The sequence below is a fragment of the Miniopterus natalensis genome, chromosome 17 (genome assembly GCF_054644295.1).
Source record: "Miniopterus natalensis isolate mMinNat1 chromosome 17, mMinNat1.hap1, whole genome shotgun sequence".
NCBI lineage: Eukaryota > Metazoa > Chordata > Mammalia > Chiroptera > Miniopteridae > Miniopterus > Miniopterus natalensis.
In genome coordinates this window covers 3,257,552-3,273,887 of record NC_142097.1, presented here as the reverse complement: position 1 = coordinate 3,273,887, position 16,336 = coordinate 3,257,552, and the positions used below count along the sequence as shown (strand labels likewise).

Genomic DNA, 16,336 nt, shown 5'->3' with positions numbered 1-16,336 from the left:
TGCTAGTGACCTACAATAAAGCAAGTCATTGTTTAAGAACCACATTCTTCATTTCCAAATACTTGAGTACTTTTTGCAAGAATTCATACTCTTCCTTTATGCTGACAACATATTCTCTTTTATGCCAGCATGTGTTTTTTTGGCCTTATTTACTTATATATTTTTTAATTAAAAAAATTAAAAATTTTTGCAATTACAGTTGATAATCAATATTTTATTAGTTTCAGTTGTGTAGCATAATGGTTAGACATTTATATAATTTATGCAATGATCTTCCTGATATGTCTATTACCCATCTGGTGCCATACATAGTTATTACAGTATTATTGACTACATTCCCTATGCTGTACTTTATATCCCTATGACTATTTTGTTGCTGCCAGTTTGTACTTCTTATTCCCTTTACCTTTTTCACCAGCCCAGACTCCCCCTCCAGTATGGCAGTCCTCAGTGTGTTTTTTGTATCTATGAGTTTGTTTCTTTTTTGTTAGTTTATTTTTTTTAGATTACACATATAAGTGAAATTATTTGATATTTGTCTTTCTCTGTCTGACTTATTTCACTTAGCATAATACCCTCTCGCTCCATCTGTCTTCTCGCAAATGGTAAGATTTTTGTTCTTTTTGTTGGCCGAGTAATATTCCATATATACAACATCTTCTTTATCTAGTTCTCTATTGACGGACACTTAGGTTGCTTCCATAATTTGGCTGTTGTAAATAATGCTGCAGTGAACATAGGGATGCATATGTCTTTTTGAATTAGTGTTTTGGAATTCTTTGGATAAATACCCAGAAGTGGGATTGTTGGATTATATGGTAGTTATATTTTTAATTTTTTGAGGAACCTCCATACTGTTTTCCATAGTGGCTGCACCAATTTACAGTCCCACCAGCAGTGCATGAGGATTCCCTTTTCTCCACATCCTGGCCATTTGTTGTTTGTTGATTTATTGTTGATAGCCATTTTGATAGGTATGAGGTTATATCTCATTGTGGTTTTCATTTGCATTTTCTTGATGATTAGTGATGTTGAGCATCTCTTCAGATGTCTTTTGACAATCTGTATGTTCTCTTTGGAGAAGAGTCTATTCAGGTCCTCTGCCCATTTTGTAATGATTGTTTTTTGGGGGATTGAGTTACATGATTTCTTTACAAATTTTGGATATTAACCCCTCATCAGATGTATCATTGGAAAATATCTTTTTCCATTCAGATGGTTCTCTTCATTTTGTTGATGGTTTACTTTGCTGTACAAAACCTTTTTAGTTTAATGTAGTCCCATTTGTTTATTTTTGCTTTTGTTTCCCTTGCCTGAGGATACTCATATTCAGAATTATATCATTAAGAACAATGTAAAAGAATTTACTGCCTATCCTTTTTTCTAGGAGTTTATGATTTTGGATCTTAAGTCTTTAATCCATTTTGAATTTATTCTTGTATGTGGTGTAAGAAAGTGATACAGTTTCATTCTTTTGCGATTATCCAGTTTTTTTTATTTTTTGTTTTTTTAAAAATATATTTTTATTGATTTCTGAGAGAGGAAAGGAGAGGGAGAGAGAGAAATAGAAACATCAGTGATGAGTCATTGATCGGCTGCCTAGCCCGCAACCTGGGCAACCGGGAATCGAACCCTGATCGCCTAGATCCTAGGTTGATGCTCAACCGCTGAGCCACGCCCAGCCGGGCTATCCAGTTTTGTTTTGTTTTTTTAACACTATTAATTGAAAAGACTGGCATTACCCCATTATATATTCTTGCCCTTTTTGTCATAGATTAATTGATCATACAGATGTGGATTTATTTCTGGGTTGTCTATTCTGTTATATTGATGTATATATCTGTTTTTATGCCAGTACCATTGATTACTATAGCTTTGTAGTATAGTTTGATATCAGGTAGCATGATACATTCAACTTTGTTCTCTCTCAAGTTCCCTGGGACTATTTTGGGGACTTTTGTGGTTCCATATAATTTTTTTTTTTTTAAATCCTCACCCAAGGATATTTTTCCCATTGTTTTTTCAGAGACAGTGGAAGGGGGGGCGGAGGAAGAGAGAGAGAAAGAGAGAGAGGGAGAGAGAGAGACGAAGAGAGAAAAAAAGAGAAAGATCAATGTGAGAGAGACACATCGATCGGTTGCCTCCCGCACATGGCCAAGGCCTGGGATCGAGCCTGCAACTGAAGTATGTGCCCTTACTCAGAGACAAACCCTTCAGTCTGCAGTCTGACACTCTGACCACTGAGCAAATCTGGTGAGGGCTAAATTTTATTTGTTCTAGTTCTGTGAAAAATGCCATTGGTATTCTGATAGGGATTGATTGCATTGAATCGATAGATTGCTTTGGGTAATGTGGATATTTTATTATGTTAATTCTTCTTATTTATGAGTATGCTATAGGCTTCCATTTGTGTCTCCTTAATTTCTCTTTTTGATAGATTGTTATTGATTTATAAAAATGCAACCGATGTGTGAATATTAATTTTGTATCCTGCTGTGTTAATGAATTCATTTATCAGTTCTAGTAGTTTTTTGGTGGGATCTTTAGGGTTCTCTATATACAGTATCATGTCATCTACAAATAATGACAGCTTTTAACTTCTTCCTTTCCAATTTGGATGCCTTTTTTTTTTTTCTTGTCTGATTGCTATGGCTAGGACTTTCAATGCTATGTTGAATAAAAGTGGTGAAAATGGACATCCTTGTCTTATTTCTGATCTTAAGGAAAACACTTTTAGCTTTTTCCTGTTGAGTATGATGTTACCTGTGGGATTGTCATATATGGCCTTTTTTAAAAAAAATTTAATTTAAAAGATTTTAATTTTTTTTTGGCCTTCATTATGTCGAGATATGTTTCCTCTACTCCCACTTTGCTGAGAGTTTTTACCATAAATGGGTGCTGGATTTTGTCAGATGCTTTTCCACATCTATTGATAGGATCATGTGATTTTTATCCTTCGCTTTGTTTATGTGATGTATCACGTTAATTGATTTGCGGATATTGAATCAACCTTTCCCCCAGTGGGCTTGATCATGGTGTATAATCTGTTTAAAGATGAACTCTGCTTATATTTTTGAGGATTTTTATATCTATGTTCATCTGGGATAATTGCTATTACCTTTATTGCCTTCATGATGATTGACAGCTTTTAGTTGTCAGGAAAGTAGTCTCAAATTCAGTTGGTTTAAAGGCATTAGTTAATATGCTTTGATAAGATGGGCATAAGATATTTTCTATTTACTGTCTGAAGAATTTTTAAGGAAAAATTCAGTGGCTGAAGTGTAGTACTTTATTCTTTCTATTCCTAGTACACTTTAAGGTAACTGTAGCTGCTTGTTCTTAAATTTAGTCTTTTCTTTTTTGGGCAACTTCATTGTCTGAGGCGTGGGAATTTGTTTATCTGTTCTCTAATGATGAGCATTTTAGCTAATATAAATATATGTTTAGTGTTAGATATTCAGTTCGATATAATAGTAATAAATCTCAGCTTAAACTATTTCTAGATCTATCTCTCAACATAAGAAACATTCAAACCTGTGGAGAATTTTTGTGAGTTTATTTGTGCCAAACTGTCAACAATTGCTGGGAAACAAAATCTCATCAGATTGAGAAAATGCCCAGAGAATGGCAGTTTTGCAACTTATTTCACACATTACAATCAAAAGAGGATACATAAGAGGGTTACATGAAACCCATTGGTGATAGATTAGGGAGGCGGGAGAAGGCAAAGCGGGGGTGGGGAGAGTCGGGGGTAACCTCTGGGATTGGATAAAAAGTAAAATAGTAGACACATGCTTCTTTTACATAGGTGGTTACAGCATAGTTAACAATCAACAGTTAACTCAGTAACTGTGAGGGGATTTGTGGTCTCCCTTCTGGTGTACTATCTTTGCTTTGCGGGCTCTGGAAAAAGGAAATTACTTTGACATTCCAAAGGTATCTTATTGTAGATGCAAAAACACAAGAGACAGGCTTAATTAAGGTAAAGATTGACTTTTGTCAGGGAAGATTCAAATCTAGGACATGACTACCTGCCATAAACTGATTTTAGTTAATAAGTTTTAATTTCAGACTATCCTTTGTGGTTACTTTAGGTCTCTGAGTTTGCAAGGCCACCACGCATGAGCTTGTCAGGTTAGCATGTGGCCCCTTTCTGTCCACAGGCTTAAGGAAGGAGAAACCTGGATTAATTTAGAAGCACTGGGAATGCTAGCCAGTAAAGGGTTGGGTGATATAACCTGTGACTACCATCCTAGACCATGGGCATTGTCAGTTTTCTGTAGATTTGCCTGAAACAAAAGCAGTTTCAACCACTTTTTGTTTAAACTGTACAGGGCCAAGATTTGTGTACTCGATGCTTCTAAAGAAAGGCCAATATGATCGGTCTATTGATCCCCACTGATCTGAGTCCTATTATGGAGACTTCTGTGAATCTTTGAGAAACAGTTACTATGTTGTGCATATTTCCCCACCTCTTTGCTGATGGAGGGCTGCTCAAGCCTCAAGCAAAATTACTTTAGGTTAATTAACATATGTATTTCAGGAGCTATTAGCCAGCAAGACATCAGAGAGGCAGCATTTCATTCTGCAGTCAAACCTGGATTTGAGAACTCTCCCATCTGGAACAGTTTGGATCTGGACCAAGTTATTTATGAAAAAATGTCTTGGTTTTCTAACAAAACTTCACTTTTCAACATATCAGCCCTTTCATGCTGATACATCAGCGTGACAAAAAGCATCTCTCAGGCCACAAACAAAGGAGAGAATGAACCAATATGAATCAGTTTACAGCTAAACCTGGCATAGTTAATATCTCAGGAAATTGTGCTGTGAATATTTTTGTGTTTGTTTTTGCTTTGGTTGCTCGCAAAATGGACGATTAGCACAATTTTAAAACATAAAGAGGCCATCAAGAGTGCTAATGTTGCTAAGGGTGTGAAAGAAACAATGATCATAGGCAATTAAGAGGTAGAAAAACTGTGGTTGATTTGGATAAACGAAAAGCAGCCAGAGACAGCATTTTGGAGGCAGTGATGTGAAAAAGTGAAGATGCTGCATGCTGACCTCCTGAAAGACACCCCTGGAACATGTGCCGAAAGTGATTCCTTTAAGGCTAGTAAGGGGTAGTTTAATAAATTTAAGAAAAGAAGTGTTTGTTTATAGATTAAACAGTACATTAGACATGTACTGTATATAAGAAAGGTTAAAACAGAATCATATAGGGGTCTGGAACAAATTAATTCAGTTTACATTATTTCTAATGAGAAAAAATGACTTGGATTTTTAAAAATTTTTTTTAATATATCTTTATTGATTTCAGAGAGAGGAAAGGAGAGGGAGAGAGATAGAAACATCAATGATGAGAGAGTCATTGATCGAGCCCACAACCTGGGCATGTGCCCTGACCAGGAACTGAACCCCGATTGCCTGGATCCCAGGTCGATGCTCAACTGCTGAGCCACACCCGGCCGGGCTGACTTGGATTTTTAACACAATGCTTCTCGAACAGCCTTCTAGAATGAATTAAGTTTGAGAACTGAAGTTCTACTGTATTACAAAACCAGAGTGAATGGTTAAGGTCGGTGGTGTGGGAGCAGGCTAAATAGCCATCTCAGATGGTGAATAAAGAAAGATTGAATTTACTTTAGGAAAGGAGATGGGGGGTGGGGGATATCCAAAGGGAAGGGCCACATAGCACTGAGTCAAAGGGTATTGGGTCCATGATGGCAGCGAAAGTATACTTGGGACAATGAAACAGGGATGCACATAGAAGAGGCTGGGCTGCTTCGGCTTACTGAGAAGTCAGAGAGAGAAGGGGGCCTAGAAGACAGGTTCAGGGGGTAAGTCCAGGATCAGCTGCTGCTGCCCATTCCCCCCCTGGTTGCAAGTCTCGTGGGGTCGCCTCGGAGGAAAGAAGGGGGAAAGGGATGGTGCTGGTGTGCTCCCCTGGTGTGCACTGGGCCCTTTGTCCTGAGCATATTTATCTCTTGCAGGTGGAAATCCTAGGAGAGGTCTCAGGGAAGTATCCCAATAGAATATTCATCAGCTTTCCAAATATGTTCTTTCAGGCTTGTGGTCTCCACTGATTGGTCAGTGCCAGGGGTTGGGGGGGTCATTAGTCAGTGTAGCTGGTCCTGAGGCAGCCAGGGTACCACTTGTCTGGTTTTGCTGCTTTTATGGGCCTGGAGCAGAAATACAACTGAGGCCTAGATGTTATCCTCAGGGAGGAAATGCTCAGGAGGTCTAAACTGCATGACCAGTGATATGCTGGGGGAGGATAGGTTACCCTGGATACAAGGTTCTTGTTTTCCTAGTTTTGCCCTTTGCTAGGCATCTGGGGCTTTCTGCCCTGGTGAGTTTCTGTACCTGGCCCATGGTCCTTGCTCTGCTCATGTCTGTCTAACACAGTTTATTCTTACTCTTTCATGTCGGTGGCATGAAATGGGTCTGAATGCATATCAAGTGCTGGCTGCACTGTCTGGCTTCCCAAGACTCCCTTTCCACTCACTGCTTCCTAGTCAGTGTGGGTGTGCCTGGATGGAGTGTAAGAGATTCTGCTTTGGAGGTGTCACACATTTCTGTAAACTCTATCCAGCAACTCCATCAATTTCTTTGAATCGTTTCCACACCCTCTGCAGAACTGGGAGCTGTGTGTCAGAAGGGATCCTGTTCTTTTTCCTATTGACTGGTTTGAAGTAGGTGCTATAGTTGCTTCTCCGTTCCCAGCACTGTGGAAGGTGGAGTCAAGTTTACTGGATTTTATGCAGCAGAGAATGTGTGGGATTGCTTACTTTCTTCAAAACTTAAGGTTCTCATTAGAAGGAGAAAAATATTAGTGAAATAAGCCTGAGGGACCAGCAAACCTCCTTACTTACCTTCTGCTGAGTTGATACCTCCCCATTATTGCTTAGGTCTATAAGCCATTTTCTGTGTTACACAGCCTGCCTGCTAGACAAAGGTCAGAGTTTGTCATAGGAATGCTATCTTATTGGTTCAGAATGACAGGTGATACTGCATTTGTGGTAGGGATGAGGTTATCATAATTTGAAATTGGTCTTGTGACCCCTATGGTATGATAGGGAGTCAGTTAGAAATGAATAAAACATTCCCAGTTGTAAAGCAGACCTTGTCATGGTTGTAAAGTATACATTTGAAAAATCTTCCTGATTTCTTAGTTTGTTTCTACTAACAGTAATAATAATAATAATAAATACTTTGAAGTAAAGGAAACTGGCAGTTAGCCAGGGTGAGGAATTTGGAAGGTCACATAAAGCAAATGAGGGAATCATAGTGTTGAAACAATTTAGACAGGGGTCAAAGTGGAATAGTAGATACAGTTCTTGATGGACTGTGACATTTTCATAGAATAAAGGAATCAAAGACATTGACATACTATTGGGGGAAAGCCCCAAATATCTAAATTTAACATCGATTCTGAAGAACTCACATGTAACCTCATTCGAATTCATAAGAGCCTTAATAGGAGAAACTTACAGTGGCAAAGCAGCTGCTGTGAGCAGCTGCCTGCCAGGAAGAATCTACACCTCTCCCAGACAAGATCCCTTTTTATAGGGAATAATAGTAAAACCGTATGGTGGGTAGCCACATAGACCACCAGAAAGAACAGTGCATTCCTAAGTCAACAGATAACGTGAGACAGTTATCACACTTTATACATTCATTATCCTCCTTCCTGGGAGCATGACGTTTATCTTTGGGTGGCATTTGCTTCTCTGGGTAGTCAGCCAAGCCTGAGACTACAGAGAGTTAAGTAGCCGCAGAGGGTTAAACAGAGTCCAGCATTTCCCACACGCTTTTGCTGCTGGAGCCATATTTCATCTAAAGTGACTTCCCCTAGACATGTATTTTTAAACCTGAAGAATAATAGCAAGGCATAATAAACCATGTGCTCATAGGAGTATTCGAGAAATCAATCTGCAACACTAAAAGAGGAAGAAAACTATCAGGTAGATTTTATAAAATCCAAAAAAGGAAATATTTAAAAAATACTACAGTTTAGCAATTTTCTGGAAGTGACAGTAGCGAGCAATAAGAATACAGGTTCTTCGTCTTTCCACATGATTTGAAGAAGGCATAATGTGGGACCTCTTGTGGAATGGTCAGTATTTCAAGAAAAAGTCAGATTTTACTTTTGGTAAGTAGGTAAAATACTTTGAGATGCTATTATGAATTAAGGAACCTTTTACTTCGAATAACTGAGTACTTTAGGTTTTGTGAAAGGAACAGGCTAAGTGGACAGGCAGTTATTTTGAGGCAAGATTGACATTAGCCTGGATCAGAATGAAAGATTGAGATGGGAGTGCAAAAAACTTTTCAGATAACCAGAATAAAGGAGTTTGGTTTTTGTTGTATCTAACACATGCAGACATTCCCATAGTCCAGATGTTCTTCTAGGAAATGGGGATATTTAGATGATTAGGGTTGGGTCCTTGTGTCACTGGACAGGGATCGGGCAGGAGCGAGTCTGCCTAGGGCCAGCCTATACTGTGTGGGTTCTTGACTTCATGCAGGAAAGATTTCACTGCGAATCCAGGTGATTTTGAGAGTACATTTAATAAAGCTGGGGACAGTAAAACAAGGAAGGGCTTAGGATAGAAGAAGCTACAGGAGAGAGTCTAGGGAGGTCTGCATTGGCCCTCTAGTAACATATAGGAAAGAAGTGAGCCATGCTGGGCTGTGTGGACTCACTGAGGAGTAAAAATTACAGTGAGACGTGAGCCAAAGTGGGGCTGCTGTTAGCTCATTGAAAAGTCAGAGAAAATAGGGTCTTGGAGACAGGTTCAGGGGGTAAGCCTAGGACCAGCTGCCACTGCCCACTGCTCGCCTGGTTTTAAGTCTCATGGGGACCCTTAGAGTTTAGAAGAAAAGAAAGCAAAAGTACACCTTGAGTGGGTGGACATGCTCCAAAGAGGGCGGGTGCTAACATCTTTTGTCTTGAGAATTTTTATCTCTTTTTTGTTTATGGAAATCTTAGGGGAGGTCTCAGGAGGGTTTCAGCAGAATATTCATCAGCTTTCCAGGTATGTTTTTTAATATGCTAATGCATCAACATGAGCATATAGGGGAGTTTGAGATTGTTCTCTGATCAGCTTCACTGGTCTTACTTTTATCTTGGGTCTGTCTGGCTCTAATTGCTTTATGTTTTGCTATTTATCCCTCAGACGTCACCCATTCTTGGGTTTGGGTGGCACAAATAGCAGTAATTGGGTCTCTGTTACCTGTCTCCCTGGCTATAGTGATTTAAGCTATTTTTATTCTCTGGTTAGGGAGGAGAGGTATAAACCATTTGCTCTCAAGTGTCCTTGGTTAGGAAAGATAAGGTCTTTCTAGCTAAGTTGTTCAAATTGTTTGGCCTTGTTTTATTATCTTATCTCAGTTCCCTCATTCCACTTGCCAAGAAATTTTCCTAGTTTTTTATTTTAAATATATATATGTATTTTATTGTTGACAGTATTACAGATGTCCCCTTTTTCCCCCCTCTGTCCCCCTTCACCCAACCACTACCCCACCCCAGGCCTTCACCACACTATTGTCTGTGTCCATGGGCTATGCATATAAGTATATAAATTCTTTGGCTAATCTCTCCCTGTCTCCCCCACTCCCATGCCCCCTTCCCTCTGAGATTTGTCAGTCTGTTCCATGCCTCTGGACCTTTTTTTTTTTTTTAGCTTTTTATTATCCTGCCTCACTTGTCTTTTGTGAGATTATAACACAGTGAGCCAGACGTACCCTGATAACCAGATGCTATACCATCTGAGCTAAGTGCTACAAGCACATGTGGACATGCAGGTGGAAAGATAGGGAGACAGGGTCTGAAGCTTCTGTGGAAATCCAGATGTCTCACAAGAGATGTAGCATTTTGAGCTGAATCTCATTGGATATGTTGGAGTTTTCTAGGCAAGGAAGGGTGGAAAGGGTGTTCCAGGCAAAGGCATGAAAATGGTGAGCATGTTATGTGAGTCCAGAGGAGCAACCAATATAGGAAAGCATGGGGGTTGGAAAGAGGTGCACATGGGACATAGGCTGTGTGCCATGATGATGAGTCAGAATTCCATTGACAGTCTTGATTCGGAATTAAATAAAAATAATAACGTAGCCCTAGCTGGTTTGGCTCAGTGGTCAGAGTGTTGGCCCGTGGACTGAAGGGTCCTGGGTTTGATTCTGGCCAGGGGCACCTACCTTGGTTACAAGCTCATCCCCGGCCCCAGTCAGGGTGTATTTGGGAGGAAACCAATTGATGTGTCTCTCTCACATCAATGTTTCTTTCCCCTTCCCCCTTCCACTCTCTGAAAAAGCAATGGAAAAAATATCCTTGGGTAAGGATTAAAAATAATAGTAATATGAGAAACTTAATTTTACTTTTTTCCTTTAGCAGTTTTAGCAAGTGAGACATCAAAGATGAAAGATCACATAGTCTTATTCTCAGTCTTTGTTCATACATATATTTATAATCACATGGTTGTAATTACAGCTTAGAAATATTTGTGCTTTACTTTTTTTCACTTTATTATGTCTTTAGTATTTTTCCAAATTGCTTCAGTCTTCGTAAATGACCATAGCTGTCTACTAATTCCATTAAATGAATGCTTCCCCAAAAGAGTAAAAGCGTAAAGATGTTTCTCGTAGTATTATCTGTGGTGAAAAAATTGAGAATGTAGTAAATATCAAATCATAGGGAGATGGTTTGATAAATTATATGTTATCAAATTTTAAGGTAGAGTTGAAATGCTTGAGTGATGGATTAGATGTAGGAGTTACAAAAAGAAAGAACCAACCTCAAATTTCTGGTGAAATCTTCACATTTTCACCTCTTTGATGGGTTCAAAGACTATGGGCATGTGTGTGTATATGTATGTGTGACCTTTTAAGCAATATGTATAGAATATATTAAAGAACATTAGACTTATTTATAATACATGATCCCTAATTCATTGTATGTGATTAATAAGTTAATCACTTACTGATTTTTTTGCATAGATATTTATTAAAAGTCATCATCAGAACTTGAGGAGCTAGTTCTTTTACCTTTGAATTTTATAAATGATGGTTTATTCTAGCAGCAAATTGCCCGACCATCACAAGAAGAAAAAGTAGAAGAAAAAGAAGAAGATAAAGCAGAAAAAACAGAGAAAAAAGAAGAGGAAAAAAAAGATGAAGAAGAAAAAGATGAAAAGGAGGACTCTAAGTGAGTAAAGAATTAGGGTTACTTAGTTAAATGTTACGCTTATTTTTAAATAATGAAATTGAATCTTTTGAAGGTATAAAACTTCAAATAAAAGAATCAATGTGATGTGTGCTTTGACCATTTAATAGTTATTTGATATAAGTAAGGAAGGGAGTATTTCAGTAAATATAACTTTTGGCTAAGTGGACTTATTTGCCAGACATGATATATTACTTCAGTAGAAATAGGCTACGATAATATATATTTATCACTGAGCTATATCAAATATAATTTAATCTTTGATTTCAAAGCTACCTAAGGATCTTATTTTGTACCTCATTTATATAATGCCTATATTCCACCTTTATTGATTTTTATTTATCATGTAAAATCGAGTTCCTGGTTTGTTTGTGGTTATTGTTGCTCTTTTCCTGGTTATAAAAGTAATTCTTGTTTTTATTAGAAAAAGAGCAAAATATAAAGAAAATCAACCTGTGATTCTGCCACTCAAAGACAGCACAGCAACTGTTGATTCCTGTGTACATACTGTGTCAGGGTAGCTGGGTTGGTTGTGTCTCCCCCAGGCATCAGCTTTATTGAAGCACTTTTTATATAGAATAAAATTCACTAATTTTAGGTGTATATGTTGATACATTTTGACATGTGTGTGCATTGGTGCAATCATTGCCACAAGTGTGATGTAGATAGAACATGTTCATCACCCCTAAAAGTTCCCATATGCTCCTTTGCATAGTTTCTCTCCCGTTTTCTGGCCTTGGCAACCACTAATCTGTTTTGCATTTTCTAGAATTTCATATAAACTGAATCATGCAGTATAGAATCCATGTGTGGCTTCTTTTACTTAGCACAATGCCCTTGAGGTCCATACATAATATACGTATCAGTAGTTTGTTCCTTTTTAATATTTATTGTTATTTTTATAATCCTCTTGGAAATACTGAGGGTTTATCTAGTTTTGTGGCAACTAAAGCAGGCTTAATCACTTGACATGGCTTTTAAAGGTTGGATACTCATGCCATTCTAATATTTTGCTTTAGGAAGATAGCTATTTAGAAAATTTTTTTTTAGTTCAAGTATAACATTTATACTCCCATGGTCATTGGTTCTGCTTATATGAACTACCATATCTTGATTTTACTTTTTCCTTAAAGTTTCTTATTTATTTAACATTCATTTATTACTGATGTGAGTTAGGTCTTATGGAGGATGCAAAAATACCTAAGATATCTACTATTCCCAGGTAGTTTATGACCTAATTGAAGAAAATTAAGCAAATACAAGTGCTATTTAAGAAAAAGAGAAAATCCTGGAGGACATGAACAAAACCAATAAATTATGTTGAAATATTGAGAAGAGGTTGAGGTTTACAGTGGAACCTCGGTTCTTGAACTTAATTTGTTTCAGAAGGCTGTTCAAGAAGCGATTTGTTCAAAAACAAAATCATTTTTCCCCACAAGAAATAATGTAAATTGAATTAAATTTGTTCTAGACCCCCAAATGATTCCTTGTTTTAGCCTTTCTTATATACACTACATGTCTAATGTACTGTTTCATCTGTAAACAAACACTTCTTAATTTATCAAACCACCCCCTACTAGCCTTAAACCAGGGGTGGGAGATGTTTAGCCCATGAAATCATTTAGTGTGGCTCTGCCAAGGCAACCACAGGCGGGACTCGAAATTCAATAAATCTTGGAGCTTTTTTTCATAGCTAATTCTTAAGTTGATAGTTTTGTATGCCTGCGAATGAAGTTATAAATATCCAAGTGGCCCTTGGCAGAAAAAAGGTTCCTCACCCCTGCTAAAAGAATCACACATTCCAGGGGTGTCTTTCAGGAGGTCAGCATGCAGCATCTTCACTTTTTCACATATCACTGCCTCCAAAATGCTGTCTCTGGCTGCTTTTCGTTTATCCAAATCAGCCACAGTTTTTCTACTCTTAATTGCCTGTGATCATTGTTTCTTTCACACCCTTAGCAACATTAGCACTCTTGATGGCTTCTTTATGTTTTAAAATTGTGCTAATCGTCCATTTTGCGAGCAACCAAAGCAAAAACAAACACAAAAATATTCACAGCACAATTTCCTGAGATGTTAACTAAGCCAGGTTTAGCTGTAAATTCACTAGCATTCTCTCCTTTGTTTGTAGCCTGAGAGATGCTTTTTGTCATGCTCATGTATCAGAATCAATGGGTTGTCAGGTCCACAAATAAAGTTATGTTCAATAACTGAGACTTTTTTTGTGAACAACTTGGTGGAGAACCAAAATATTCGAGAAGGGAGACGTCCGAGAACCAGGATTTAACTGTACTTCTGTCTGGATAATTTGGAGGGCTTTATGTAAGAGCTACTGGTTAAGGCAGGGTAGAGTAAAGGGAACAGCTTGAATACATATGCTTCTTTGAGAAATGGCAGGTGATGGGTTTCATTAGATTAGAACAGAGGGTGCCTGAAAAAGAAAAGTAGAAAGTGGATTGGGGTTAGATAATGTAAAGCCTTAATGAAAGCTAAAATGCAGACTTCATTCAGGAGGCTGTGTGGGAGTAGGCAAGGGTTAGAATGGATGGAGAATGGTTTATTACCAAAATTATTCTGCTAGAGTATTGCTCTGTTAGCAATGTAGAATGGATGGATTAGAGATATGAGTCAGGGAGGCTGTTACAAAAGACTTATCGTTGGGGTACTCAGATACCAAATAAGTTCAGTGGTAGTAGAAATAGAGATGGTGAATTAGTGGGAGAAATACTAATGAGATGAGGTAACCAAGTTTTGGCATTAGGTTACATATAAGAAGTAAAGAAAAAGGGAAAGAGCTAAAAATGATGTCGAATTGAAACCTGAATGATTGTGAACATGGTGGTATTATTAACAGCAAGTGGTTAGAGAGTGAGGTGGAGCAAGAAGCAAGGTGGTGAGGGTGAGCATAGTGTTGGATATTAATAGGAAATTCAGGTGGCTATTCTAGCAGGTAAGTGGGAAAACAAGTCTAGATTTTAGGAGATTTAGGAGTTGGAGTATGAGTCTAGTAGAATTGATGCTAATGGGTAACCTCACAGAACTTTAAGACCAGAGTGAGCCTTAGGAAATCCCTGTATGAAAGGATGAATGGGAAAAGGCAGTCCCCAGGAGGAGACCCAAGGTGGGCATTGGGGATATTAATACTAGGAAAGTGTGGAGTCCTAAGTGCAAAGTTGAGAAGGATGTAAAAAGAATTGTCCACACTATCAGTTGCAGCAGAATGAGTAATGTGATGACAATTGAGAAAAGACCATTTGATTTTGCAGTTAAGTCATTGGTGACTTTTAACAAAACCTCCTTAATAGGAGGCTGTAGTCATAGCCAGATTGGTAAGGGAATAAAGAAGTGAAGGGAGAGAGAGCTACAGGGTAATTTCAAGGGTAATTTAGAACTGAAAGGGAAAGAATGATTCTTGAAGCATTTGGGGGCTCGGTGGGGGGGGACTTACTTGCTAAGCTATGACAAGTCTTTACTTGAAGTAGGTAAAATTTAAAAAAAAATTTAAAACCCCACCTTCCATTAAGCAAGAATAGTTGAGTGTTTGAATATTGGCATCTATTTGTTCATTTGCAAAAATGTACATTAAGCACCTTGCTTTTAAAAAAATAATTTTTATTTTTTAATTACAGTTGATGTACAATATGATATTAGTTTCAGGTGTACAACCCAGTGATTAGACATTTTTACAACCTATGGAGTGATCTCCCTGATAAATCTAAGCACCTTGCTTTTAACTATAACAACCCTTGGGAGATAAGGAGTACAGAGAACAGTTTTCCAGTATTACTTGTAGTACTATTCTATTAATAGTAATGACAGCTTACTGCGTTTTTCTAAGTGCCCGAGACTATGCTAAGCACTTTATCGCCTGAAAGAGGTAGATTTAATAGTAGCAGACACCTATGCTTACTATGTTCCAGGCTCTGTTCTAAGCATTTTCCATAAATTAACTTCTTTAACTCTCACAACAACCCTGTGAAATATGCTGTTATTATCCTCATTTTACAGATGAGAAAAACAGGTCCATGGAGGTAAGTTTGCTTGTCCAAGGCCATCACAGAGCTAGTCATCACATAGAGCTCTGTACAAACCCAGGCAACCTGGTTCCAGAGGCCATTTTCCTAACTACTTGGCCATCCTGCCCTCTTTGCACATTACTGTACTGGAAGTGAGTGGATGAGAATATTGAGCCTGCTTTAATCAAACAGTATCGTAGATTATTATTCCAGAAAGGGTGTCTGTCATGGAGGGTGTCTGTTTCAGTTTCTTTATGTCACACAGGAGAAAACTTATGTCAGAGCAAAGCCCAGAAATCCAGGGCTCCAACTTTTCAGTGAACCCCACTGCCTCTGGATTGCAGGTCTAGAGGGTGGTTTTCTGCTGCCATGCATCACTTCCTTAAAGTGTTCTTGTATCTAAGTGAGGTGATTTGAAATGTGCTTAAATTTTAAGTCCCTTAACAAATAAAACAAGACTTTGTGAAATATCTAAATTTGAATCAAAACTTAAAATTGGGGCATGACAGAATTTTTCATAAATTTTGTTTTATTAACTAAGGGATTGCTTAGTTTCATTCAATTTCTATTTAAAGAATTCTCAAAGCTGCCATCTCTGTAAATGTATACTTTAAATCACACAAAATTTTCATTCACTTTTGTTTCCAGAGAAAATACCAAGGAAAAGGACAAGACAGAAGGAGCAGCAGAAGAAACTGAGGAGCGAGAGCAGGCCATGCCCCGGGGACGAAAGACTGCCAACAGTCAGGGCCGCCGAAAGGGCCGGATCACTAGGTCCATGACAAATGAAGCCGCTGCTGCCAGTGCTGCTGCGGCAGCAGCCACCGAGGAGCCCCCTCCACCGCTGCCACCGCCACCAGAGCCCAGTGAGTGGGAGGGTGGCGTGAACAGGCCTTAGCTTGGGATTCTGTGTCAGTGCTAGACTAGGGCCGGAGGGACCTCTGATAGTGACAACCTAGAAATAATCTGCAAATCTAAACTTTACATTTTTCAGACTTCGTATATAAAAGTTTTTTGTAAAAGAACAACAGCCCCCATATTGGTGCTCTAATATAGCTGCTTTTGTTTGTTTTTTTACTTACTTATAACCCTAGTA

At 38.3% G+C, this 16,336-nt stretch overlaps 1 protein-coding gene across 18 annotated transcripts in view; it reads left to right on the top strand.

Annotated features, from left to right (window-relative positions):
* NCOR1 (nuclear receptor corepressor 1) overlaps window positions 1–16,336 on the top strand; it is a 196,025-nt gene that overhangs the window by 100,864 nt on the left and 78,825 nt on the right. For 11 of the 18 annotated variants that reach the window (XM_087825811.1, XM_087825824.1, XM_087825821.1 and 8 more), the window contains 2 exons: window positions 11,079–11,206; window positions 15,889–16,106. In XM_087825811.1, the coding sequence (XP_087681937.1) occupies window positions 11,079–11,206; window positions 15,889–16,106 (346 nt within the window). The remainder of the gene's footprint in view (window positions 1–11,078; window positions 11,207–15,888; window positions 16,107–16,336) is intronic. The other 7 variants (XM_087825825.1, XM_087825823.1, XM_087825827.1 and 4 more) reach the window with 1 other exon arrangement.